The sequence below is a fragment of the Equus quagga genome, chromosome 8 (genome assembly GCF_021613505.1).
Source record: "Equus quagga isolate Etosha38 chromosome 8, UCLA_HA_Equagga_1.0, whole genome shotgun sequence".
Taxonomy (NCBI): Eukaryota; Metazoa; Chordata; class Mammalia; order Perissodactyla; family Equidae; genus Equus; species Equus quagga.
Window position 1 is genome coordinate 64173425 of NC_060274.1, and position 27687 is coordinate 64201111.

A 27687-nucleotide genomic window follows, 5' to 3' on the forward strand; every position below is an offset into this window, starting at 1 on the left:
CACTTACTTTATGTCTTTAAAAGGCTGATAGACAAAGAATTCTATGGCCACTAAAAATTAAGCGTTGCAACTGGTTTGTAACCACTTGAAACCGGCAGGTACTATTTTTTAAATTCATTTCTTTGTGATTCACAGTATCTCATTATGGGACTTTGTACATGTTATAAACACAATAAATATTTGTTGGGTTTTTTTAGAAAAAAATCATTGAAAACCTATTCTCTGTGGAAGGATTTTCTATTTAAAGAATTAGATAACCTGCTATTTTCCCACACGCTTCATCCACAAACGAACACACTGCTATCACGAACCTAGCCCTTTTCATAGCCAAGCCCTTACAAAATAATATTTTTCCAATCAGCTCTAAGTTACACTTTCTGTCATGATGTTGCTTCTTGACTCTTCCAGGAATAAATGTTTAAAATAAAAACCCTTATACTGTGTGAGAGGTGAGAACTTGATAGTATCTAAAGCTGACTAATTCATTTGGTGAAACCAGCTTCGTTTTCAGAACCAGGTGGTACAAACTAGGTGGCTCTGATAAGAGCCCAGTTGTTTTCCATAGTCAATGGAACTGACAGTAAATTAATTTAGACTTTGACTCCTTCCGCCCCTGGGGTCCACAGAATGTGATGGAAGAATCTGTTTATTAGTCTAAGATCTTCACACAGCTCACTCCCTTAACTCCTTGAAATTTTTGCTCAAATGTCACCTCATTGTGGTTTTTCCTGAGCACACTGTTTTAAATTTCAGCTCTTCCTCCCCTTACCAGCATGCCCAATCCCCCTTTCTGGCTTTCTATTTCCCCATAGCACCTATCTGACACAGTATATGTTTTGCTTATTTATTTGTTTGCCATTCTCTCCCCTAACTCAAATGGAAGCTCCAAGAGCTCAGAGATTTTTTTGTCTTTCTTGTGCCTGTCATATGCCCAGCACCTGGCACACAGTAAGTGCTCAATAAGTATTTGTCGGCATACAAGCTAAAGCAACGTTGTTTGAAGGTTTCTGTGTATGTATGGGAATTCACAACTCCCTTGGTGGTTTACAAAGCAGTTTCACTTCACTTATTTTATTTGGTTATTCTTACAACAGCATTGTGTTTTAAGAAAGGATATTATCCCAGTGCAGCAGACAAGGAAACAGGGCCTCAGAGAGTTTCTATGAATTGTGTACAATTAAGGGGCTAGCAAGTGGTAGACTCCAGCTTGGAACCCACGTCAATGTCTTCTCTCTCTATGCTGCTCCCGCCCACATTGTGGATCCATCTGACCAGAGGAATTAATGCTTTGTATTAAGCACTGCTGGTCAGGTCTCAGGGCAGTGGATTCCAAAATGTAAATAAGAACAGAATTTGGATATAGCATGTATATTCTTGGTAAATTAAGCAATCCCTATGTATAGCTCTCAAGGATATGAAACCTAACTTCTCCTAGGCTGAGCCTTACATGTGCTTACCTCTTGGAAGTAGAAGAGTGATCCATTTCGAGGCCATGTGATGTCCACCTCAAAGAACCTCCACAAACCCCTCCTGACACTGCAACTGGACATCGCACCTGCTTGTACCTTAGGCCTTTCTCCACGGCATTTCTGTTTCATGTCATGCTGTGGGTAGGGAGGCAGTACACATAATGACTAAAGATCGTAGACCCAAAAGCAGGCAGAATCAGGCAGAATTTGAAGCTCGACGTGGTTGGGAGTTTCTTTGGGGAAAATTTCTCTGTCTCCTCATCTATAAAAACTGGGCTAATAGTACCAAGTTCTGATAAATTAGATTGTACAAGTAAAGCATTCATCACTGCCTTGGGTATTGTTATATCTCCTGTATCTCTTCCCCTAGGTTATAAGATCACAGAAGGTAAGGCGCTTCACTGGCTTTATTGGTTTGCTAGGGCTGCTGTAACAAAGTGCCACAAACTAGGCAGTTTAAACAATAGAAATTGAATGTCTCACAGTTCTGGAAACTAGAATTCCAAGGTCAATGTCTTGGCAGGGTAGTTCCTTCTGAGGGCTGTGAGGAAGAATCTATTCTGGTCTCTTCCTTAGCTTCTGGCGGTTTACTGGCAGTCTTCGGCATCCTTGGCTTGTAGAGGCATCCCCCTAGTCTTTGCCTTCATGTTCACGTGGCATTCTCCCTGTGTGTGAGTCTGCGTCTGGATTCTGAAGTACTGGGGGTTAGGACTTCAACATATCAGTTTGTGGGGGGGAACACAATTCAAACCATAAAATGGGTCTCATCGCCTTTGTATTTGTTGTATTTACTTGTATTTAGTAGGTGTCAGGGCATGGCTACTGAATCTATTAGATTTAAAGAAATGTCTCTAGAAGGTTCGGAAATGGAGCCACTTCCCAGCAGATTTTGAAAATTGCCTCTTCATCCAAGGTATACTGGAAGAGGAAACTTCCCTCCAGCTGGTGCCTCACTGGGCTTTGTGTTAGGACTTTGGGTCAGAAAGATACATCATGTTGAGGGGAATATTTTTTTCAGGACTTTCCAAGCAGGTTTTTAATGGGTAGGGGGCAGTTATATCTTTATATGTGGTTGAGGAGTTACATGTGTTATTCAATACTTACCATTTTAAGGGTGTATTTATCTAAAAATCTGGATAACTCAGTGTTCTTTTCGCAGTTTTAAGTGCAGATTTTTACTTCATAGGAATGTGTTAATAATATTGTGTTAATGAATGTGTTAATAATAAGTGACAATTCTCCTTAAAAGTGTTTTACATTCTTACTGATATGTATATAGTGTGGTTATAAAGTAATGAAGTTTGATACACAGTCTACACACGTGTGTATACAGTACTGAATTTCAATGAAAATTGATATTTTTAAAAATTTTAATATCTAAATTACAATGTTATACTTTATACATCCATATTTTTTAAATTAATATTCCTTCCACAAATCATTTGCTTAATATGGTCAAAACTTTCGGAGTTGCTTTTCAGGCTATACATATTTATTTGGACATTTATAATGCATTCTCTAAGTGGTTGGTGCTGAAATTTTGAGTTGATGTAAATCTTAGGATTTATTGTGATGGAAATGGGACTCTCCATTGAGCTTGAGATCTTATAGAAGTCTGTGAATATTTGTTGAATGAATAAATACATCAATGAATGTATGGGAGGGGGAGGTGAAGTTATTTCTTTTAAACTCCATTTGAACCAATGAAATCAATAACCTACGGTGAATATAATACTTAAGAGTGAAGGTAATGTATTTAAAAACTGTGAAATCAAGTTTTAATGTTTTAGATCATTTTATTTCTGTCAGTTGCGTTTTCTTGTGACACCTTGACTCGCCCTACATTTACATTGTGACTGGTAATTTCAAGTGCTCTGCAATGAAAGAGGCCTCTAAGAAGGACAGGTTGACAGCGGAGAGAGAGGGAGCACACGTTTGCATAGGGCGGGAAGGGCACTCTAGCATCTGGCGGTGGGAGCCAGCTGGGTCCATTTGTTCATGCTCATTAAATTTACATTAATGCATGAGCTGGTCTGAATGGGAAAATGCCATTTCAGGTTGGTTGCTCTCTCCCTGGCCAATGGCAATGACTTTGGGGGCCAAACCCCTGGTTGTTTACTTGCCAGTGGCATTTGACCTGGGGTCAGACCTGTATTTAACCCTTTCCTGTAGGTCAAAAACAAATTAATTTGGTGAGAATTAAATTGGAAATGAGTCATCTGTACAGCAGGTGTCCCCTGTGGAGAATGTACCCCAGGTGGAACCATTTTCAGATCTATTCCTGGGCCATCTCCAAAGAAGTTTTAGAGGTCAGAGAGGCAATTCCAAGACATCCCATGTGGTGAGGGCCTGAGGTGGATGCAGCAGGTGCCGACTCGGGGCGGTTTTCTCAGCAACTTGGAGGGACTTTCAAAGAGGCCCCTTTGGGAGATAATTTATTCATATATTCATTAACATATATCTTGGACATTTGTTGTGGACTGATTTACTTAGAAGTTGCCCTAAATGATTGGAACTTTACCCTTTGCCCCTACCTCCCACCTTCAACCAGAGACTTTGATTTAAAGGAAAGAAAATAATGCATTTTTCTCTTTCTTTTTTCTAGAGGATGAGGAAGATGAGGAAATGGTGGAACCTAAAGTTGGCAACGATTCAGAACTGGAAAATCAAGACAAAAAACAGGAGGTGAAGGAAGGTATGGTGTGGAAGATAAATTGAGTCATCATTTTATGGTTGCTATTTTTTTTTTACCAACATAAGAGACTATAGGGGTAAGTAAAAAATAAATGTACACTCCCTATGTGGAAGATTTTTTATGGTTGTTTAATACATTACATTTAGCAGCATAAACTGTAATCTCCAAAGCAAGAGTCATTTATTTTTTGACTGATAGAAGCAAATAAAATACAAACCATCCACAATTCCAGCAATAAGTCCAGTCACGATTCCAGTAAAACTATTAGTAAACAGTGATAAAATAAGACACTTGTTATCAAATGTCGTGTTATCCAGTTCACTCCGTCGTATAGTCCCGATGATAACAGTAAAGGAAAAGAGCAGATATAATTATTTTGTCAATAAATTCTAAAGTTTATTTGTGTGATCTATGTAGAAACATTAACAGTGATCGTTATTATTAACTGTACTGTTAAAGGTCTTCTCTCACATCTCTGCCTGTGTAAGGAAGAGCCATCTTTACATGTTCTAGTGATAATAATGACTAACGTTGATTAAGGGCTTACTGTGTCCTTGGCTCTCTCCTAAGTACTCTAAGTGCTCTGCTCACAACATCCTTTTGAAGCAGATATTATTATTTCCCCTATTTTATAGATAGAGACCTAGAAAGAGAGAGGTTTAAAAATTTACCCAAGAATATGTGATGTATAAGTGCATGAGCCAGAAAGGGGAAGACAAGAAAAACTGCAGGTGATGTTTCCCTAAAAACCTAATTTTGTATCCCTTTGAGACTCTCAGCCCATGGAGACAAAAGAGAATTTTGAAATTGTCATTCTTACTGACAAATGGAGTGTTGGTGAGAGTGGAGTAAATTAAAAAGATTCTTCCATATTTCCTACTAAGTGTCCCAAATAAGGATCAACACAACTTTAATTAGAAGCTCGTTTGAGTTTTACATGTTAAAGATGCCTGTGGCTCTGGCACAGTGCATGGCATATAGTTGTCACTGGGGACTTATAGAAATGGGTACATATTGGTCATATGTACTCACTTCAGCCTGCTCAGGCCTTGCCTGAGGTTGACTACTGTCAGGTTCTGGGGTATGACTGAGGGCAGGGTGTGAATTCAGCATCTTTAACAAAGGTATCCACAAAAGGCACAAGAGTTACTTTTTCCAAGAGATTCTAAGTGGATTTAACTGAAGAGATTTCATATTTACAACTCTAATAAGAACATATGTTTTTTCAAAAGCTGGTGACTAGAATATCATTAACACAGGTGTAGCAAGAGACTAAATAAGTCAAGATTTATTAAAATACTCTCTTTTTCCTTTTGCAAAATGTCCTTAAGATATACTGGGGGATAAGGAGCCAGGGTATCTTTTGTGAGTCTTGGCACAGATTCCCTGTCGCCCCCCAACCCCAATCGCCAAATTATCTTCTCTGGCAAAGCACTCCGACCTCCTTCTTAAGTTCTGAATAGAAACACCCTCCAGTTTTAACTGTTTCTCATGCTTCATGGAATTGATTAAGGTCCTGTTAAAAGTCAAAAAGAAGTTTGAAAGTACATTTCCTGTTACTGCTGTGCTATGTGCCTCATTCTCTATTAATGGCCTTTCTGCAAATTAGCACATAATGGGTTAAAAGCATGTTTATGTTGGCATCAGGCTCTCTCTAGCTTTTTTTAAAGCAAGACAGTATTTTGCAAACTTTTTAAAGCATCTCCAGCAGATATCATCGTGGCGCCATTCACACGGCTGCATGGTAGTTAGGGCTGTGTCAGCACTTCCATTAGGAGCCCTGAGTTTCAGGGATTTATTACTCAGCCATAAAAATTCGCTCTGGGCTGAAACTTGACGTACACAGTTTCAAACCAGGGAACACGTTTTTGAGAAATCTGGACTTTTTTGGAGTTTAAAAAAAAAAAAAGGTGGTGAGGGGGAGATGGGAAAAAAATCTGTGCTCACTAGCTTTTGACGTTTTTGCTCATGTGACATCAAAATGCATTAAACAGTGAGGAAATATGGGTTCAATTTATTACTGTTTTCACTCTTTTTTCCACAACAGAGTAGGGAAAAACAGCAGGTACATTTTAGCTTTTAATCAAATTTTAGGAAACTTCTATATGTGAGTGTCGTTGTATCTTCATGTTTAGAGATTTAAAACAACAGAATTGGAAACCTAACTCTTGTAAATGTGCATTAACTCAGAAACCTCACATTAACTTCAGAGGAGTTCCTTCTTTATTGATTTGGTTTGGTTTGCTTGTTCTTGTTTATCAACTGATTCCTCTGTAAAATTCCCTTAAAAGCCACTGTCCCTATTTAATCTGATTTAATATTTAAGCTATTTGGGTTTACGTATATATTTTTTATCTTTTAAATTGAAAAATATTTTTAAATGTAATTTTTTATATTAAAATTTAACATCATTGGAACAAGGCAAGACATTTCTGAAGTGGATATTTTAAAAATGACGTTTGACCTAAAAATGAAATTGTAAAATACTCAATGTAAATTGTGGATTTCATTATGAATTTTTACAGAGAAAAAAGTCCCAAGAACCCTAGAAACCAAAAGATATATACTAAATAGAGTAAATTAAAAAGAAACTGTAAAAGTAGACTTTAAGGTCAACGTGAAAACTCAAGAAAGCATAACAAATAGGATAGAATCGTTATGGAAAACACATCACACATCAAAAAGTATTTTTATATACAAAACCAAGAGAAATGAAAATTTCGATAGTAAAAAGAATAAAAAGTAGACCCTAAAATAAAATTTATAACTAGATTTTAATTTTGCAGGCCACAAATTCATAAAATTAGTCTTCTAAACTTTGAATTTCATGAATTTAGTATGTTGTTTTCATACTTGTTATTCAAGCTAAATATAACTGTGCAGTTAAATTTTGGTAAGTTTGTCATTTAGATCGTATGTAAGTCATATCCATGTTTTCTACTTTTCATAATGAATTTTTATTTTTAGAAAAATGTCATTTTAAATGCATAAAGTATTGTTAGCTCCTGGCAGAAATATTCCATGTTTTGTGTTGGAAAAATAAACAAACCTGCTATTATAATATTTTCTGCTTAACTTATAAGAAAAATCAAATATTATGAATGCCCATGTTTTGCTCTGATATGCCTTTTGCTATTAAATTAATTCCTACCTTTTTATACAGTGAACATGTGGAAAATAATTAATTAGGTTCCAGGGATAGGGAAAAGCTACAGAAACAGATATTTCAGGGAGAATTTGGGGTCTATCCCGGAGTAATACAATTCCGATTCTAATTGTTTATGCTTGTATTTTGAACCTTGTGGGTTCCATTAATCAACCACTTTTTTTTCGTGAAACATAATGTCTGGAGAGGTTTTATCTCTGAGCACAGCTTTTGGTTGTGGTTCCTAGATACTCCATTATGCTTTCATTACATCGTAACAACACTTACCAATTTAAAGATTTTTAAATATGGGAGGTTTTGAGTTTTTATCGAAAATAACTCTGGCCTTATTTGACTCCTAATGTGAATATTGTTTATGACTTTAAAAGAGTACTTGTCTGCACATGCATCTTATTATTTTGTGCTAACAAATCATGTCATTTGATCCCTGTTAGACATCAAAGCTTAATATAAAGCATCTCCTTTGTTTTGCTTCAGTAGCAATTTAATTTCAAGCCAAATATTGTATTGTCAAACATAATATCTGGAGAGGCTATTGCTTCACCTACCTGAACTTGGCCTCTGCAAATACACTTTGATCAGCCATTTATGTTTCTCTTAGAAAAGAAGTTGTGTGTCTCGAAAGCTGAGATCAAAGTGACAATAAGATACACGGAAGAAAAAATTACAGAAAATTACACAGACACTATTTTTTATTCAAGGTAATGGACCTGTAAGGAAGGATACAGGTGAACTAGAAGTAGCTAAAAAAGGTAAACAGAGAATAGAATAGATATTTTTTAATATCATAAAAAAAGGGAAAAAATCTGATTTCTCTGCTTAATTTCAGGTATATCTCAAGTTATCCATCAACAGTGACTAAGGCTGAAGGAGACTTTTAAAAAAAAACTTTCTTCTTGGCCCTATAGTATCCTTGTTTAATGAAGTATATTTATTTATGTAACAATACTAACCAAAACAAAATGAACCTAGCATTTTGTAGGGATTTTTTTTTCCTTTTGCCTAGTTACAGCTAATAGTTTTACTGTTTTCTTTCACTTTCTTACATAAGGGTGAAAAAATTCAAATGCTCATTTATGAGAGTTTTAGAAAGTAGACTAATAAATTACTCCTCGGTTACTAATTATTGAATGCTTAACTATTTGCCCAGTATATTTATTTTTAACCCTTAAGCCAGATTTAAAGATTAGATATCATTACTCCATTTTATAGATAAAACTGCTGCTTGGAGGCTTTAATTGATTAAAGAACCAAAGGCAGCAAATGGCAGAGTCACTGTTGGGTTTGTAGAGTTCTTCTTATGGTTTATGGTCTACGTACTGCCCCCTCATCATTTCTCAAACTAGTGTCTGGTCAACACTGCTCAGCAGATGTTGATGGAGGTTCTTGGAGAGTCCCAGCACACAGGGGCATATCTAGGGTTCTGGAGACTTCAGCAACAAAGAAATATTTCTAACTCTATTTAGGGCTGCTAGAAACTACCGGGTGAACAATTTTTGGAGACGAGCTTCTGCTGTAGTAGATCAATCATGTTTTGTTATAATATTACCTAGAGAGCATTTCTCAAGGTGTGAACCAACTATATTATAATCATTCTAGTTTCTTATACAAATACAGGTTCTGGAGTCCCTCCAGACCCCTGTGTCATGTTCTGGGGCAGAGAAGGGGAGGCCAGAATGAAAGAGACGTTGGGAACGTTAAAAACTTGAGATGCACTGTCGTGGCTCTGCAGGAGGCTTCTGGATGGTTCAGATTTCTCAGGACAATAAATTTGAGCTACCATTAATCGAATCAAATAACACTTCCCTAAAACATACTACCGGTGACTGCACTTAAGTGATTTCTCGGACCATGTGGCCAGATACAAGTTGGTCCTGGTTATGGGGATGGTTGTGAAAGTGTTTGGAAGAACCTGTGCGTGAGTGGTTCCACCAGGGACTCCTCCTGGGCTTGTAACCGACTACCCTCTTCCTGTAGCTTAAACTTCAAGAGCTTCTGGTCCTGCTGAAAGAGTAATCAATCAAATGTTCGTTGAAAGCTCTGTGCGCAGGAGCTGAGCTGGCGTTCCTGAAGAACCACAAAGATTCAGCTGGCAGTTTCTGCCCTGGAGGGTTTCTCAGCCTGGGGAGTCCCTAATCATTTCTCTACAGTTTTATGTAAACCCTACTATAGAAGCAACAGTTTATGTAATCATGACTCGGAGGTGAGCTAACTCTCAGACACTGACACACTACTAGTTAAGCCTCATTTTCGAGCTCATCTTCAAATTTAGTTTGATAAGATTAATCATGCTAGAAAAATAAGGTATAAAAACAGTTGTGAGGTATCTTAGAGAAGACGTGTTCCACGTGTTTGGTTAAAAGCAGACGATGTCTTAGGTGAAGGCAGGTTTGGAGGCACATGTTTCAGTTTTTAAGGGGAATCTATGTGGCAATCAGTCAGCCTTTCCAACTGACCATCTAAAATAAAATGAGTATATCCAATGGAAAGAGGAAAGGTGTTGTCTGGATCATTTTATAGATAGCTCTTAATTATTCAACATGTACAGCTTTACAGTAGTATCTAATATACATAGTTTTATAGATTTCTCTATTATGTACCATTTGAGCTGTTTTTCAAGTTCAATTCTAAAGAAAACATTCAGTACTGATTTCTAAAAAACACCAATCTATTTTCATCTGTAATCTTTTTCAATTCTTCCAAATAGTAATTAGTCCAGATATGAAATCTTTTTGTAAAACTGGTGGTGGAGACATCTGCAAAAACCTTTGGTGTGAATTTAGGAGTAATTTAGAATTGATATTAACAATGGTTTATTTCACTGTATCTTATCATGCTCTTGCTAAGCAGTATCTTTCAAGAGTTGGTTTCTTCCTGAAATGTTTTCATTGTTTTTTTTCTCCTTTCCTAACAATCTCTTTTACATAAAAAGCCCCTCCAAGGGAACTGACAGAGGAAGAAAAACAGCAGATCCTTCATTCAGAGGAATTTCTCATCTTTTTTGATCGGACAATACGGGTAATTGAGAGAGCACTAGCAGAAGACTCCGACATCTTCTTTGACTATAGCGGTCGAGAGTTAGAGGAAAAAGATGGGTTAGTTTCTTGTGTGCATTTAAAAAAGAAAATTTGTGATAAGTTATCTGTTGATTCTAAATTCATTTATGTATTGACTAGGCAAACCCCAAACTAACAAATCAGAGGAGGATGAAATTCCAGGGTTGATCTTGCTGAATAGCTTTGACTAAGGGCTTTGGTTATAACTTCTGGCTTAGAGTTTCCCTGTAATTATCATGCACTTCCGTGAAATGCTTTTGAACTTGATATCTGGGGAACAGTCCAGGTGATAGAGACTGGCAGAGTCATGTACATTGTCCTTTGAGAAAACATTCTTATAAACAGCATAAGGAGATTTGTGTTATATCCAGTAGATATATTTTTGATGTCTAAGCAAACAGGAAGCTGAAGAAAATAAACATGAGATACAGGAAACCTTAACTGGTCTGGGAGACAGACAACAGAGACTGAAAACTTTTTCCTCTTTTGAGACCAAAAGATTATGTGTGCATGCCTTTTAGGAAACACATCTGCAGGGATATATTTACAGATAAAACAAAAAAAACTAAAAGCAAATGGTCTCAAATGACTTTCTTCGTGACTACGACATGTGTATTATGAAAGGCAGTGGCTGGCAACCATCGTAATGGGGATAGTAGGAGATACTTGATGATGTTTGTAAGAAGAAGATACAGCTGGGTTTTAGCCACAGATTCCTTTTGGCCAAAAGCAATACGAAAAATTGAGGTCACCTGCCTTTTTCATCAGACCTGACTTTTTATAATTTCTACAATTCAAATACATTCCCAAAGGACAATGTATTGTGATTGGGGATGCTCAGAGAAACGTAATAGAGGCTCTCAAAACAGTTTCAAAAGGGAATTCTGAAAAGCTTCTAAACAGTCGACAGCATTGTTAGACTACTTCAAAGAGAACAGTATTTTGAATATTCATGTTATGGATGTTTGTTTTCTTTTAAAAAGCCATTATTCTGTGATTCAGTTGATTTTCTAGGCCCTATTTCCCTCTGAGTGCCTGGCCCATTGTTACCCTGGGTTCCTGGCAGTTACTTGGGTGCATGTACCTCTTGCCTGAGTTTACAACAGTGGAGCTGAGGAAGGGTTAGCAGGAAAAAAAGGTCATAAGTCAGCTGATTAGAGCCCAAGTAAATAGTTTGCAGCCAAGTCACCCAGTCTGAACAGAAGCTATATGAGACAAGTGATGCAGGTGCAAGCCAATGGAATGAAGCAAATGACGAGGAAAAAAAGGTGAGTGTGGAGGAATTCCTGAACTGAAGCCTGGGAAAGTTAGGCAGGTTTCCATGCAGATCCAAAAGCTGCTGGCACAGAACAAGCATTACTCAATTTAAACACTCAGTCTTGTGGAGCAAATGCAGAGTTCTTCGAAGGAGGTTTTGTGGCCAGTTGAATATCAGCCAAATGAAATCCTTCTAGATTGGTCTGTGTTTTGGTCTGTGTTAAGTATCTAATACATTTGGTGAATCCCCCACTCTCCACCATGCCTGTCTCATGGTACAACTTATCACTTGCCATTGAGCAGGGCGGCAGCCACTACAGTCAATCAGCAATTACAGGTAAATAGAAACATGCATATCATCTCTGGTCAAAGGCTACATAAGGTGGTATTAATATCAAGGAATCTCCGAGTGCTCTCTTGATGCTGGGAGATTTCCAGTAAACTCTGCTTCAAGATAGAACTTAGCAGGAGGAGGAGAATGCTTTAGGCTGGTCCAGATGAGAACCTGAAACAAATTTGACATTTCATACCAGGCTTAGAACAACATGTGGACACCTTTTCTGCACCAGGTTAGAGAGGAATTTTCATAAAGGAGACCGTCATTAGTTCATTTATTTATGATCAATGTTTGCTGTCTAAATTAATGCTTTGGGGGCCGGCCCCGTAGCCGAGTGGTTAAGTTTGGCATTCTGCTTCAGTGGCTCAGGGTTTGCAGGTTCGGATCTGGCGCGGCCTATACACCGCTCCTCAAGCCATGCTGTGGCAGGTACCCACATATAAAATAGAGGAAGATGGGCACAGATGTTAGCTCAGGACCAGTCCTCCTCAGGAAAAAGAGGAGGATTGGCAACAGATGTTAGCTGAGGGCTAATCTTCCTCAAAAATAAATAAATAAATGATAAATTGGTGCTTTGGCTTCAGAGAGTATTGTGTGCCATGCTCTAGCCATTTCATTCCTTCAATATGAGTGGCAGAGATGAAGCCCCATTCTGAAGCATCATATTTTTCTTTGATGTTTAAACCCTCCTAGGGATGTCCAGGCTGGAGCCAACCTTTCTTTCAATCGTCAATTCTATGATGAGCATTGGTCCAAGCATCGAGTAGTCACTTGTATGGACTGGTCTCTCCAGGTAAGAATTGTTACTGGGATGGGACAAACTGGGCTTGTGTTCTCATGGCATTTGCATAAAAAAATAAGAGACATTTGCTCCACTACTTTGGATATGTTCACTAACCTACAATGTTCTTCTGTGCCTGTTGGTTTTCTCATTTTACTGAGGCTTCAGTTTACGTTTTGTCCTCTGTTATTCACATACATTGAGTACTCACTATGTGCTGGATACCAGACAAGGAGCCAGGCCATTCTGTCCATGAGACTGCTCTCATTAAGGTCACCTATGATTTGCCATTTGTCAAGTTCTGTGCATATTTTTAAGCTTTCATCTGCCCTGACCTCTCTTTATCATCTGCCTTAGTTGACTTCCTGGTACTTCTAAAAACAGTATCCTTCCACTGAGTTCCACAATTCTACTCTCTTCTAGTCCTCATGCTTCTCCAAGACTTCTTTTCCCTTTATTACCCTGGGGATCCTCGTGGTCATGTCCTCAACCTTTACTCTTCTTCCTGATAACGTTCTCTGTGGGAGATCAACCACCACATGGGCAGCCTGTTTATATCTCACACCCAATATCACTCCTGATTTCCGCTTTACACACCAGGTAGATTCACTCAGGTGTCCCACAGAATCTGAAACTAATCACTAACTCACTATTTCCACATATCTGACGTCCTTTTTTGCCTACTGCATTCTTTCTATGATAAAGCCATTGTAATACACCCAAGGACCTAAAGCAGAGCTTTCATCACTAACATGAGCAACTTCCTCTCCCTTATTCCCCAGACCTAGTCTGTCACCAAGACTGTCCATTTCTCCACTCATATATTCATCATCTTACATCTGTAATATTGCTAATCTTCCAGCTTGTCTTTCTCCATCCACACTTGTCCACTTATAGATTTCCCTCTGGACATCTGGCCAAATAATCTTTCTAAAATGCAAATCTAATCACTTTACTCCCTGGATTAAAACTCCACATTGCCTGTAAGAAAAAGTCTAAACTCCATGGTGGAGCATTCAGAGTGAAAGCAGGTAGATTTACCAAAAGCCAGTTTGCTGAATCTCCAACTCAATTAGTTGACAATTTATGCAGCACTGAGCAGTTAAATAATGTGCACAAAGGCACACAGCCTAGTTGTGGTGAGGCCAGAATTTGAACCCAGGTGGTCTGACCCCCGAGCCCATGTTCTTGACAACTATGCTATTTCCCTCTTGCAATGACAATGAAATAATAGCAATGAGGGAAAAGAAATCATTAGGCCTGGGCATTTATGCACAGCACAGTTTCTGCTTTCTTGTATTCTATGTTTTTATTGGGAATAATAATCATGGCTAGCTTTTAATTTGTGTTTCTTACGTGCTAAGCACAGTGCCAAGTGCTCTGAAGGCATTATCTTATTTCACCCTCATAACATCATATGAGGCAGCCACTATGACCATTTCCATTTTATAGCTGAAGAAATTGAGGCTCAGAGAAGCTAAGTAACTTGCTAAAAATTAACTAGGATATGGTAGAATAGTGATTTGAACCCAAGTCTTTTAGCACTTCAAGGCATATTCTGTTTACCACTGCCTCCTGCAGAAGGCCTGTGAATCTGGAACCAAGAGAGGTTATAAGTGCTGAATGATATGGGCAGGTAGCAAGTGCTTTCAGAGTTCAGTGGGCATTGGGATCTGTCTCTGGTCAGACAGGGCTTCTTGGAAGACTGGGATTTAGACCAGTGGAGGGGAGAAGAGTGCGTTGTAGGCAGAGCAGCAAAAAAGACGATGTGAAGCGCCCCATTTAATTCTACTGGGGAACAGGAGAACTGAAGAGGAAGGTAATCCCCCACAACTGGACTGTCATCAGCCACCAAGTGGGTGAGTGTTCTCTCCTCTTGAATCTCCTTTCCCATGCAAACAACAGAGCACACAGTGCATGATCGTGCCGAGACTAATACCAGCAGAGTTTGCCCAGCCTCTTTCTGCCAGTGCGTGGGTGGTCTGTGAGCACGCTTGGGTGTGTGCACAGAAATCAGATCCAAGCCTGAGGATACACTTAGCTTGGCTTGTTCACTTGTTCAGAGTCTGGAAATTATACAGGAACCTTACCTGACACATTCCTCAGAGGCACTTTTACTGTGTTCCCGGGTCAGCTGATAATGCTTCCTGAGGAGGGAGCAGGGCCAGCATCAGCGGGGCAGGGCCGGCATCAGCGGGGCTGGTCCCTGCCTGGCCTCAGCTTGCGATGGGCCATATGCCCATGGATGGATTTGTTTCCACGTAGGGTTCTGTGTGATGTTTTTGTTGCAGGAAGTGAAACTGTAAAGGGCAGGAACTCCACCATGGAGGGACCAGTTTTGTGTAACCTGCTCATCTACACTGTAGTGAAGAGGTTTGCAGTTCTGAAAAATGTGTTTCATATGGAGCATGAGAAAGAAAGAATTGGAACCCTCAGCTCCTATATCATAACACTTTTGTGGGGTTCAAAAGACCAGGTTTACATGCTTATGGGATGGAGACTTCCTAAATGGATCTAGAATCAATCTAATTATGTTAAGAAACAAGAGAAGGATAAAGGCACAGCTTGGAGTCTAATAGTTACATGTACACCTAGGATAATTACCTGAATGGGACAGGAGGGAGCAGACGGGGAAAAAAGGAAGGAACTATAAGGTTTCTGCATAGCTTTGCTTTGATCTCCTGGGCTTCTTAAAGAAGAACACTTTAACTTTGCAACATTTACAAAATATCCACCAAACATTATTCCCTGGAAGAAATTTGGGCACTTGAGGAATTATGTCAACTTTGTCACTCATTGAACATTGTGTAGCAGAGGGGGTCAATAATGCTATCCACATACCACATAACAGATTTCCCAGACTTGCACAAAACCAGACTCATGATCTTACTTCCACCATAGATACTCCTTTCACATGTAAATTGCATCCTCCAACATTGCAATCATCCAAGATACAAACCCAAGTGATGTCTGACAGCTCGCTTGCTGCCAAATCCAATCGAATTTACAGTAGCAGTGACTACCACTGACACCGATTCAAATACACTAACATGTAGATTTGGCATCTACTTTATGTCATGCCCTCTACTTCTTGCTTTTATTAGGAAATAGCTTCCTAACTGGTCATCCTACCTCAAGTCTCTACACTGTTGAGTCATTATAAGTACTTTTACCACATTGGTATTTGCACAGATTACTTATATGCTCTCAATATTACCTTGGACAAGTTGCCTGACTTCTTTTGGCTTAAGTTTCCTCATTCATAAAATTATGATAATACCTAGCTCACATGTTTACTGTGAGTATTAAGTGAGCTAATGTATTTAAAGCACTTAACATTTAAGAAGTATCTAGTACAGAAAAAGTACTCAATAAATATGACCTAGTAGTGAGAGTAGTACTAGCAGTAGTTGTGGAATGTGACTCCTACTGTCCCCAGAGTAAAGTCTCAAATTGTTAGCCTGTACTCAGTGACTTCTGTGAGGATGCCCTGGGGCATTTCCAGTCCTTTCTTCTTTTTCACCTCTTCACATAACCTGCCTCCCAGCCAAATGCTACCATCTGATGTCTCCTGAACATGTTCTTCAACTCTGCGTTAGTTAAGAAAACTTTACCTCTGGCTAGCTTAAGCAAAAAGGGGAATTTATTGGAGAACCTCTGGTGTACTTAGGGAATCCGTGGAAACGATGAAGAACTGGGACTCAAGAAGAGTGGAAACCTGGGCAGCTTGAGGGACCTCACCAATAGGATGCTGTCATAACCTGACTCATTTGCCAGCCCATAGGTTCTGTGTCTCAGTTCAAAATTTATAATAGCTAGCTTAGAGAATGTGATTTGCCTAGCTGGGTCAAGTATCAACCCTGCAATGAATTAGTTGTCCCTGGGAAGTTAGACACCTGTATATTGAGATAATCTCCAAAGATGGGAGAGTCACTGTGAAACAGGCGGATATCCAAGAGAAATCTCCTGCACCCATATTCGTGCCCTTGTCCATACTCTCTCTCTTCTCTGCTAATAACATACTCATCTGACAAGGCCCAACTCGAGTCTCATTTCTTCTCACAAGTCCATTCGAATTTCTCTCCCTGCCACAAGCCATGCCATCTAAAATGGTTATTTTCTCCTCTCGCTTGCTTACCTTGCTTACAACTCCCTCTTAGCACATATCGTGTTCTGCTTTTATGTTTGTGTTATAGATATTCATACATGTGTCTTACCTCCCTCTACTGAATGGTGAGTTCCCACAGAGCAAAGCATGTTATTGTTGACATTCTTGTTCCACATTTCACCGGGCACAATGCCTAACATATGCATAGGAGGCACGTGACACATGCCACAGTGGACTGGAAGGGACATGGCCTTTGAAGCCAAACAGACTTCAAGCAGTGTTCTCACTTCTTGGTTTATTAGCAAAAACCCTCAGAACAAGTTACTTACCTGGGGACCCTCGGCTTCTTCATCTGTAGGAAGGGGAAAACTGTTGCCTACTTTAGAGGATTGCAAGGACCAAATGAGTTAACACATTATCCAGCTCAGTGTCTGGCACATAATGGGCACTTAAAACATGTTGGTTCCCTCCTCTCCAATAAATGTCAGATTTTATTTCTCTCTAAGAACAAACAGCTTGAGAGAAGATCTGATAATTTCCGGGTAAAATTCTCCTAGGTTAAACATTGGATAATCCATTGCCATGAATAATCACAAACTTCATAATTGTTCATATTCTTTTTAAAATCATAATTTTAACATTTAAGCTTTAAATAATTGTTCAGAGATTTACATTTTATTGGAGAATAAGAAAATACAACCAGTTATGTTCAAACAAACAACAGAAAAATGCATGCTAGAAGAGACTTTGAAATCATAGAAATTTACATGAGATAAGAGTGAAGTCAGTATCTTTAGGACTTATGATCCCAGTTATAGAAATTACGCCTGAGGCACTTCACTGATATTTTATTAAAACTCTCCCTGTTTTCTAAAGGAGTTTTAAAGCCAAATAATTTAAAACATTTTTTAATGGAAAAAAGAAAAGCTACAAGTAGGAGCCAGCGATGAGACCCAGATGTGAAGCTGTGGGATATTATTCCAGACACATCTGGCTGCTCATTGGCTGCTATGGTAGTGGTGTTGATGTTTATAAAGTTGCCTTTTCACATGTGACATAGTTAAACTTCAGATGGACAGTCTGGAGACTTGTGTGTTTATCTGGATGTTAGTTTCTTTGAATGGGCTTTGAATCAAAGGCCTTTCCTAATAGGCCTTTGATTCAGCCACTGAGGAATGTTTTCTAATAAAGAATGATTACATCTCCTGGTGGCCACATTCATGTGTATCATTGTAGGCTTAGACTTCCTCTGCATCAACCAGCAAGTTGTAACGCTCTGCAGCTTTCTTAAGTTGAGGGCGCTGAAAGAATGAAAAAAGCCACATTGAAGACTTAGGCTTAATTATTTTTGATAGAAAAAAAAGTTGATATTCAAATTTATAAGAACAGTCTTCTGTTAAATATTTACACAGCATAGTGGAAAAGAAGGAAAAATTAAATTATCTGTGATCAAAGAGTGCTATGATCTGCCATAATCCTGATGCTATTTTTAATGGAGGTGCCTTATGGGAATCCCAGGTAGGAATGGCATTTTCATGAAATGTATTCTAACTCATAATTACTTCCCACAAGATTCATCCTCAGTTTGTTTAATAACACACAGCACAGAGTTCACATAGGGTGAGTAGGTGTTTCTACTCAAGGTAGAATCCTTGCTATTTTACTGCTTGTGTTTCTTGCACTTATGTCTGTAACTGTTGGCATTATTTGACAACAAAGGATTAAATATAAGGTCTTTCCATGGAGCATAGAGTTACTAAAATAAAAAATAACATTTGTAATTCAATAGATTTTGGCACAAGTTTGTTATGTGCTGGGATTTACTAGACCCTAAATTCAGAGGTCAATAAAGCCAGTCCCTATGCTCAAAGAGCTTACAAACTAATAGGAGACACACGTAGGAAAAAATCATAATATAATTTGACAAGTGCTTTACTTGGGGAACACATATAATGCCAAGGGAGCCAATGAGAGGCAAGGAGGGGTGATGGATGATTAGTTAGGATTGTCTGGAGAACTTGATGCCTGCATTGAGTCTTACAAGTTAATGATGTAAACCACACAGAAGAGGCATTCCAATGAGAATGAGTGTCAGACTCATAAGTACAGAGGCCTTACCTATGAACCTCAGAACTAGCCCAGTGAGCCTGGGTCATGGGGTGTAGGGGTAGGATGGGGAAGGGGAAGTTGTAAGAGCTTAAGCAGAGGAAGAACAAAGTGACGGATCGTGAAAGATTCTATATGACTAAATTTTATCTTGAAAGTAATGATAAGCCATTGAAGTGTTTTAAGCAGAGGAGTGACTTGGCCAAATGTATGTTTTATAAAGTTGTATTGACAAAAAATGGAGAGTGGAGTAGGTAAGGGTGGGAACTGGGAAGTCTGGAAGCAGGAAGTCATTAGGCAGTTGTTGCCTTCACTCAGACAAGAAATTAGTTTAGGAGGCTCTCACCTTAAGGATGGAAAGAAAACATCCATTTGAAAAGTATTGAGGAAGAAGTGAAACACAGTATGTGGGATGAGAAAGAGGAGGGAGTGAAAATGAATGTGGAGTGTCTGGCCTGGGGAGCTAAGTGAATGTTAGTGAAAGGCACCAAAAGAAGGAACATTAAAGAGCAGCAGGTTTTTGTAGAAGGCAATAAGCTCATTTTTCTATGCAGTGTATTTGATGTGTCTATGGACAGCCCTGAGAAATCCCCAGTAGGCAGTCAGCTCTAAGATCTGCAGCTCAGAGACAAATCAAGCCTAGAGATATAGATTTGAACATTGTCAGCATATTAATGCTTATTAAGGCCTTTGGAGTAGATGAGAACACCCAGGGAGAACGTGTAGACAAAGACAAAAAAGAGGGCAAACAGCAGCCCCTCTTGGAATTTGTAACAGAAGGAGAACCTGTAGGGACTGAAAAAGAGTGGTCAGGAAGAAAATGAGGAGAGAAAGATGTAATGGAAGGCAAGGTAGGAGAAAGGAGGGAGTAACCAAATGTCCGATAATATAGAAAGGGCCAGCCACGTGTGCAGTTTGGTAGTTTTTGACTCCAGCAAGCGCCTGTGGAACATTGGAGGCAGAAACCAGATTGCAATAGGTCCAGTCTGTAGTTGGTATTAAATATGCCACAACTTAAAAAGGAAGTGCCATTTTAAGTATGTAATATAGCATGCGTATGTAGGAATAAGAAAGTTTTCCTTGTGTTGTCATCTTGGCCTAATTCCTCCTTGTTATCTCTTCCATTCAGTACCCTGAGCTGATGGTCGCTTCCTACAACAACAATGAAGATGCTCCCCATGAACCAGATGGAGTGGCCTTGGTTTGGAACATGAAGTTTAAGAAAACCACACCAGAATACGTCTTCCACTGTCAGGTAGGAGTCAGCATAGTAAAAATAACTTACATCTCCCTCTAGACCAAATATAGTTCATGCTGCCTTGCATCTGTCTTATGTGGAGAGGACGAACCGAGTTTAAAAATGGAATTGTTGACAATTTTGGAAAATTCCCCCACAGTAACCTAATGTTTTGGGAAAGTGGCAACCCTCTCCAAACAGTTAGGAAGCCTGGTTGGGGACTGTGTGTCATTTTCTTTCTATTTAAAACAGCCCCCATGAGGATGAGTTTATAAAGACCTCGCACTTATGAAGAAATCCTGGTACACCACTTCCTCTGCTTAGCAGCAACATGTGCTTGCCCACCCACGTGGACATCGTCAGAATACTACCATTTCAAGCTCCCTCCTCTTTCTTAAATGCAGCTGAGTGGGATTTTGCCAATTTTAAGTTTATGGGCGCCATCTTGCTTACAGATAATATTTTTGTAGCCAGTTTAGGGGAATACTTATCACAAACATTTCTTGAATTGTTGAGAAATATAGATGCTATTTCCAGTTTGCAAGTGCAGAGATCATTCCAAATCGTTTTGGATATTTTACTCCTTGTGTCTGCTGACACATTTGTCTTCTCTTCCATTCAATACAATAAAGACCGAAATTATGTTACACTTGCACACATTCGGCTTTGCCTCTGCCTAAATAATAGGCCTCAGAAGTGGCCAGTACCCCAACCCCTTTATTAATACCCCTATCCTGTGATTATGCACAGGAAAATGCAAAACAAACATTCCAGCTTATAGTTTCAGTTCCTCAAATATTATGATTCAGAGGAACTGAGAAGCAGATTACTCCAAATACAAATAAATCGGCTGGAGCGGGTGGGAAACCTGTTGATACTTGGAAGCTTAGTGCCATTTTCTATCTAAGAGCTGAGTATCTTTTTGAACTAAACTATGTTTAGACTTTAGAACATTATCAGATATAATTTGAGGAACAGGAGCTGCTGGAATAAAAGTCCCAGCTTCAACCTGATTGAGTAACCTCTAACTCTGGCCATGTTTTTCTAATTTGCTATCTTAAAAACAAGAAGTCTAGGTCTGCATAGTAAATAACCTTTATTTTTTGAACCTTTGAAATAAGAACAGTTTTTTCTTTCTTTTTTTTAAGATTATCAAATTTGTCAGCTTGATATGCTCTTTCTGTAAACATAGAAGCACAAAATCCTAATTTTGTTCAGTTACAAGAGGTTTGATGAATTACCAGGAAAATACTAAAAGGATTATAGGATAAGCAGAAGCACATTTTTGAAAAACAGTGCCATTTAAATTATTTTGGTATTACAGAATGTGTATCTTGAATTTTAAAAAAATATAAGAGATAACATATTATATTGTTTTAGTCAATGTACATGATGTTAATCATAATTAAAATTTTTTTATTATATTAACTGACTATAGGTGGCCTGTGATAACAGTTTGGTAATGTGCTTAATATTCACAACATTGCATAGTAAAGAGGTCAGTAGGAGCATAATAATGCTGAGTGAAGAAGCAAATTCCAAAGGTCTTTGGAATTAACTGGAATTTTAAAATTACCTGTTTTATTACAGAATAGGTAATACCAATACTGATTGAAAAGAGCATCGTTTCTTTCCTCTCCTAGTATCTTTGGGATCATTTACTAAAGATTTTACCAACAAGCATTTAGTTTCACTTTTAGTTTCTCCCTTAAATGATCCAGTATATGTATTTTAGAAGAAAATATACTCTTGATTTTTTTTTTTAAGTCAGAAGTACTTTGAATACCAAAAGATGCTGACTAAAATTTCTCTGTATTTTCCAAATTCCTGCTACCACCTTCACTTCATCTGGTGACCAGAAACAAACGGGGGTTCTAAACTCTACCTGGCATCCTCCCTGAGAAAATGAGCATTCTAATACTTTTAAACTTTGGGCTTGATTAAATGACATGTGTGAAAGACCATGAAGACCCTCAGACTCGAGGTATCAAATAGAAGCTACTCAGTTTAACCAAACACGTATTCAAAGATATCGAAAATCATGATTGTGCTACTCAGATATAAATAATAAGTACTTCCTATAAATGACCCTCAATATTTATGAAAAACATGTTTAGAAAAGCTTATGAAAACCTAAATTACTGAATACCACTATAGTACCTAGTTTCTGTTATTCAATTATTTCTCTTAAACTGCTCTAGCTGTAGGGGACGGAATGTATCACCAGCTTGGGGAAGGTGAAAAAGGGGACAACTTTGATTCTTCTCCAGAGAGGAGAAGGAAGAAGTGGGCAGAGCAAAAGTAATTATCAAGCCCTTCTGAGGACCACTCGTGTATTAGTCAGGGTTTTCCAGAGAAACAGAACCAATAGTATAGAGAGAGATAGAGAAAGAGAGTGACAGAGACATATACAAACACAGACCCACAGAGACACACTCTGTGTGTCTATATTTATAGAGAGAGAGAGAGAGGGAGGGAGAGAGACAGAGACGGTGGCAGAGACAGAGAGATTTAGAATTTGGTACTTCTTCGGAAGCCTGTCTTTGCTCTTAAGGCCTTCAGCTGATTGGATGAGGCCTACCCACATTATGGAGGATAATCTACTTTACTCAAAATCTACTGATTTAAAAGTTAATCACATCTAAAACATACCTTCACACTAACATTTGGACTTGTATTTGACCAAAAACCTAGGTACCATAGCCTAGCCAAGTTGATGCATAAAATTAACCATCATCCCTGGATTTCATCTAAGAGCAATCCAGGAAACCAATATCTTTCACAACTCCTAAAGTCTACTAATTTCAGATGACTTTGGGCTAATAGCAAATGTACCTAGAGTGACCAACTTTGAAATTGTTAGACAGTAAGTGAATGGGAGCTTTCCTAAGAGGTAAGAAGAAAACAGTAATCTGAGGACATAGGGAATGTCTCTGTGACATTGAATCTATTAAAAAGCAAAAGATACTAATATGTATTGAGAATCTACCCTTTACATTCATTGTTGTAAGTTCCTCTCACCACCTGTGGCTTAGAGAAGTCATGAAACTAGGGCGGGTGCCTGTGACTAGCGAAGCCAGGTTGGAAGTCAGCTCGAAGCCCATGTAGTGCCTCATGCTGCATTAGGAGCGGATCCAGCCAGGTGACACCATGCAGGTGTGTGGTGTGGCATGGGGCAGGGGGAGGGATGAATAGAAAAAAATGGAACAGAGCTGTGTTTTCCATCTTAGCTGATCATTGCAATCACCAGGGCAACCTTAAGAATTACTGATGCCTGCATTCTACCCACAGAGACTGTGATTTAACTAGTCTGGGGTTCAGCCTGGGCAGTTTTAAACGCTCCCAAGTGGTTTGAATATGCAGTAATAGTTGAACACCACTGGAAAGTAGAGGAGAGATGAAGAAAGGGGATGATAAGGTGGCAAAACTAGTCAGCATCTTTATTGGAAATGTGGGACTTTTATTTTTGTCCCACAGTTCCATTTTCCTCTTTGACCCAAACTAGAGAGGCATTTCTTGCCTTTATTGCTCTGATGCTGATCTCCTAGCTGACCATATCTGAGAAATTCCTAACCGACTCGCCTGCCCCTTCCCACTCCACGTCTCCCCACTCTCACAAACACACTCACTTTCTCTAGCTCACTCGTTGCTGGGATCTGCTTTTGCGGTGGGTAGTCAGAAGACCCAGAGTTGTTTTTCCGGGAATGGGCCTAAGACGACGTTGAACATGACGTTAGGGACGCTGTGCATGGGAGAGTACTGTTTGGGATAGTGGGATAGTTACACACCTTGCCACAGTCGATATCCATGACGTTAGGGTAAAAGCCAGGTAAATATCAATGGCTACCAAAAGAAAACAAAAGTGCTCTGATACTGTGTATGACTGAGCTGATAAGAGACCAAACCAGAGTAACTTGGGCAGCCAGGGAAGTCATAGATGAATTAGTGGATGGAGGTGAAGTGGGGAGAAAAAATGATACAGGCGGTTTGGTTACCATGCACTGAACTCTAATAGCTATAGATAACTGCATTTGTCTTTTATTTTACATTTTCCTAGCACTTCTGCCTTCATAATCTCATTGATCCTTATAACAGGGAAGCAGAAAAGATGTTATTAATCTCCTTTTCCAATTGAGAGATTTTGCACTTTAGGACTTCCCCAGCTAGTGAGCAGTAGAACCGGATCCAAGGCTCATTCTACGTCTATATGATGCTGTCTCCTGGGCTGTGTCCAATGATGGGAGACTGCGGGGCTTGACAGCAAAGGCTGCACGGTTCATTGGAGGTGTATTTTTGGTGGCCTGCCACTTATAAGATATTGGTTAGACGTGGTCCCAGAGGTGGCTCTCTTTACCATCTTCTAAACCTAGAGGGGAATTTGGAGAGCCCACAGAATTGAAATCCATGTGAGAAAAACCAAGACCCACCCCTCACTGACCTATCACTCTCCTTCTGATGTTTGGTAAAGCTTATTTATTTACAACTGCTACCTTTTAGACACTCTCTCACTGAGATCAGGTAGTTGGAATGTGTTTCCACACTCTCCTGTGATTTTGCAATAACTTCAAAGTGAGACAGTTTGCTTGGTCAGAACCTCTTTCCTGCGGATAGGGAGAAACAGCGGGTGCCTTATGATGATTGTACTTTTATCATTTTGGAATAATCACATTAGCCATCGATTTTTTGCTGATCTCTGCAGATTCTTCATGTTTTTCAGAAGTATATAATTGCAAATTAATTCAATGGCTCAGAAAAGCATCATTTCAGGCACTAGAAAGTAAAGGCATAAGAAGCAGACATCAGGTTCAGTGTTCTTTAGCAAAGACTGACAGGCTTTTAGCCTAATCATAAAAAGATTACAGAATGAAGGCTCATTTCTCTCTGTTAAGAATAGTAAGGCCAAGTACCTTCTACTTCTGTGGGCAGTTTCATGTCTTTGCTAAACTGAATTTTTCGTGTGGGCTCTGGTCCTGCATTTTCTCTTTTCATTTCAATAAGAGCTGTCCATACTTGGAAAATATCGGTGGACTCTGCATAGAAATCAGCCACTCAGCCCCACCACACAGTCTGGCAGCTCTCCTGCCGTCTTCTGTAGTGGCTTCCACACACTGTCATTAGATTATGCCTTCTGACCACCCTGCGTTGCTTACCCTGGTGTGGTCTTTCTCTTTTAAATGGAATGAATAGAATCAGAAATATATATCTTAGAATTATCTGCATTGAGGTAAGTGGAGAAGCTATATTTAGAGGCTTGGTCAGAGGTTTTTATTTTTACTTTTATTTTTTCCCGATTTAATTTCTTTGTTCTTGGCGTTCTCTTTTTAAGCATTATCTGACAATGACATGAAACTGACGATGACCTAAAACCCTCACTGTTTCAGGCGGAAAGTAGAATGTGAAGTGAGGTGATACCAACTAACCTCATTTGTTCCAGTGTTTAAAATCCTCAGCTGATTTTTTTCTCATATGTGGCTTCACTTCTCACGAAGATGAGATTGCAGCTCACGGCTTTAGCCATCCAGCGTTTGGTTCAGCGTGAGGTTCCCACTGACCTTGAAGAGAGTTCCCCCATGAGGAGTGATGGTAACACAGGAGGGAATGTGGGCTGGTGGTTAGGAGAAGGGATGGAAAGTCAGGACTTGCAGCTTTGCTCCTAGCTGACCACACTGCAGAGGGACCTGGGGGGTTGTCGAGGCTTTGTTGTCATGCCGTGGAAAGCAGACTTCCTCCAGTCTCTGGTGGAACTATGGTTTATTGTACTAAACTTGATTTCTTCTCCCATCATTTTTGTCCCTCCCCCAGCCCAGATGATGGTACATAATCCAAATCGACAAAACAGCGATGGACACAAAGATATAAATTAATTTAAATGCATTTTCCAAGGTATATTATGACCAGAGAAGTGTTATAATTTGACTTGAGGATTTTTATTTTATTTTAATTAAAGGAAGGGTAACATTTTTATGGCCTTGCTGATAAAAGAAAATAAAGGCATTTTCTAAGCTTTTCTCTTGGATGTGGCAAGGAGTGGTTACTCAGTAGAAGTCAAAAAGAGAAGGAGATGAAAGAAAAGAAAGTTCTTTGACAACTAGGGCTAGATATTCAAAATGAGTTCCTGGGATGACAAAATGAAAACATGTAATAGGTGCTTAGTAATTGGAGAACAGAGTCCCTGGACAAGAACGTGCTAACTAATGTAAGTAAGACTCAAACAGTTTTCAAATGCAATTCTGGATGTACTGCAGGCTGGAGAAACCCAGAAGAGGAAATGGCAACCATTGCTGCATAGATTGTAATACACATTTCCAAGTAAACAGTTATGGAAAATTAAAGAATACCTATGACATAGAGGTAAAATTAAGCTCTTATATTAAAGATTCAAATTATATGGATCAGACAAGAGAAACAGCAGCACAGCAGTGCTATGTTGTGCCTTTAGGAAAAGACATAAGAGAGTTTAAATATACCTGCTGAAATGAAAAGCAGACATTTGGAGACACTTCTTTTATGCCAATTGCGTATGACTGGTCGGACAATCGTGGCTTGAACTAGACACTGACGCTTATTAAATGAAACAGCAGGAACTTCTTTTTCGGTTTTGGCCCAGGAAGCTGGAAGCAGAAAATCTGCCTTGCCAGCTTTCATTCTTTATCTGCCCTCTTTCTGGAATCTTCTCCAAAAAGTAACACAAGAAGAAGCAGAATTGATCAGTGGGATTCATCTAGGGAAATTAGAATTATCACCAGGATTATAGCGAATAGCTTGTATCACTGACGATTCCTTATCTGAAAATAGCAGTGAAGGAGAGTATATACGGTACCAGTAACTGAGTGAGCTGCGTGATGCAGAGGATGCCGTGAGAATACACCTCCAAACAAATTGCTTTTAAATTGTTTTCTTTGTCTAACCATGTCCTATCGCAAGCGATCAAACTGAAGTTTAATATTCTTACGAAAACTCAGACTTGCTAGCATTTGTTCTGCCCCGTTAATGTGCATATGTGTTAGAGGCACAAAACCCCAACATTGAAGATTTTGTTCAGTTCCCTACATGTCCTTCTTTTTCTTCTCTAACGCTGTATGCTATAACTGTCTGAACTGGGCTTTCTGCAGTCGTGCTTCATGAAGGAATTGCCCCAGGAATTATTGATGCTGTGTAATGAAAACCAAATGGCAATATGAGTAAGTTTTCTGCCTGTCACTACCCTTGTCCTCACCACCCTCCCACCCAGCCATTCCCTGAGGTCAGAGGACCTTTGGTCTAAGGGAAATGGGTGTTCTCAGGGGTCTGGGCTGAATACTGATGGGGTTCTACCTACTTCTTAGGACTATTGTGAGGATACAAGAGGCAATAGAATATAGATATATTAGTCTGGTCAGGATGCCATAGCAAAACATCACAGACTGTGTAGCTTATATAACAGAAAATAATTTTCCCACAGTTCTGGAGACTGGTAAGTCCAAGATGAAGGTACC

General features: G+C 39.1%; 1 protein-coding gene across 8 annotated transcripts in view; it reads left to right on the plus strand.

Annotated features, from left to right (window-relative positions):
• DYNC1I1 (dynein cytoplasmic 1 intermediate chain 1) overlaps positions 1-27687 on the plus strand; it is a 282884-nt gene that overhangs the window by 164004 nt on the left and 91193 nt on the right. For all 8 annotated transcript variants that reach the window (XR_006889871.1, XM_046670321.1, XM_046670323.1 and 5 more), the window contains 4 exons: positions 4075-4164; positions 10263-10425; positions 12674-12773; positions 20105-20230. Coding sequence is in view for 7 of the 8 variants with exons in the window: in XM_046670321.1 (XP_046526277.1) it covers positions 4075-4164; positions 10263-10425; positions 12674-12773; positions 20105-20230 (479 nt within the window). In the remaining variant the exon portion in view is untranslated. The remainder of the gene's footprint in view (positions 1-4074; positions 4165-10262; positions 10426-12673; positions 12774-20104; positions 20231-27687) is intronic.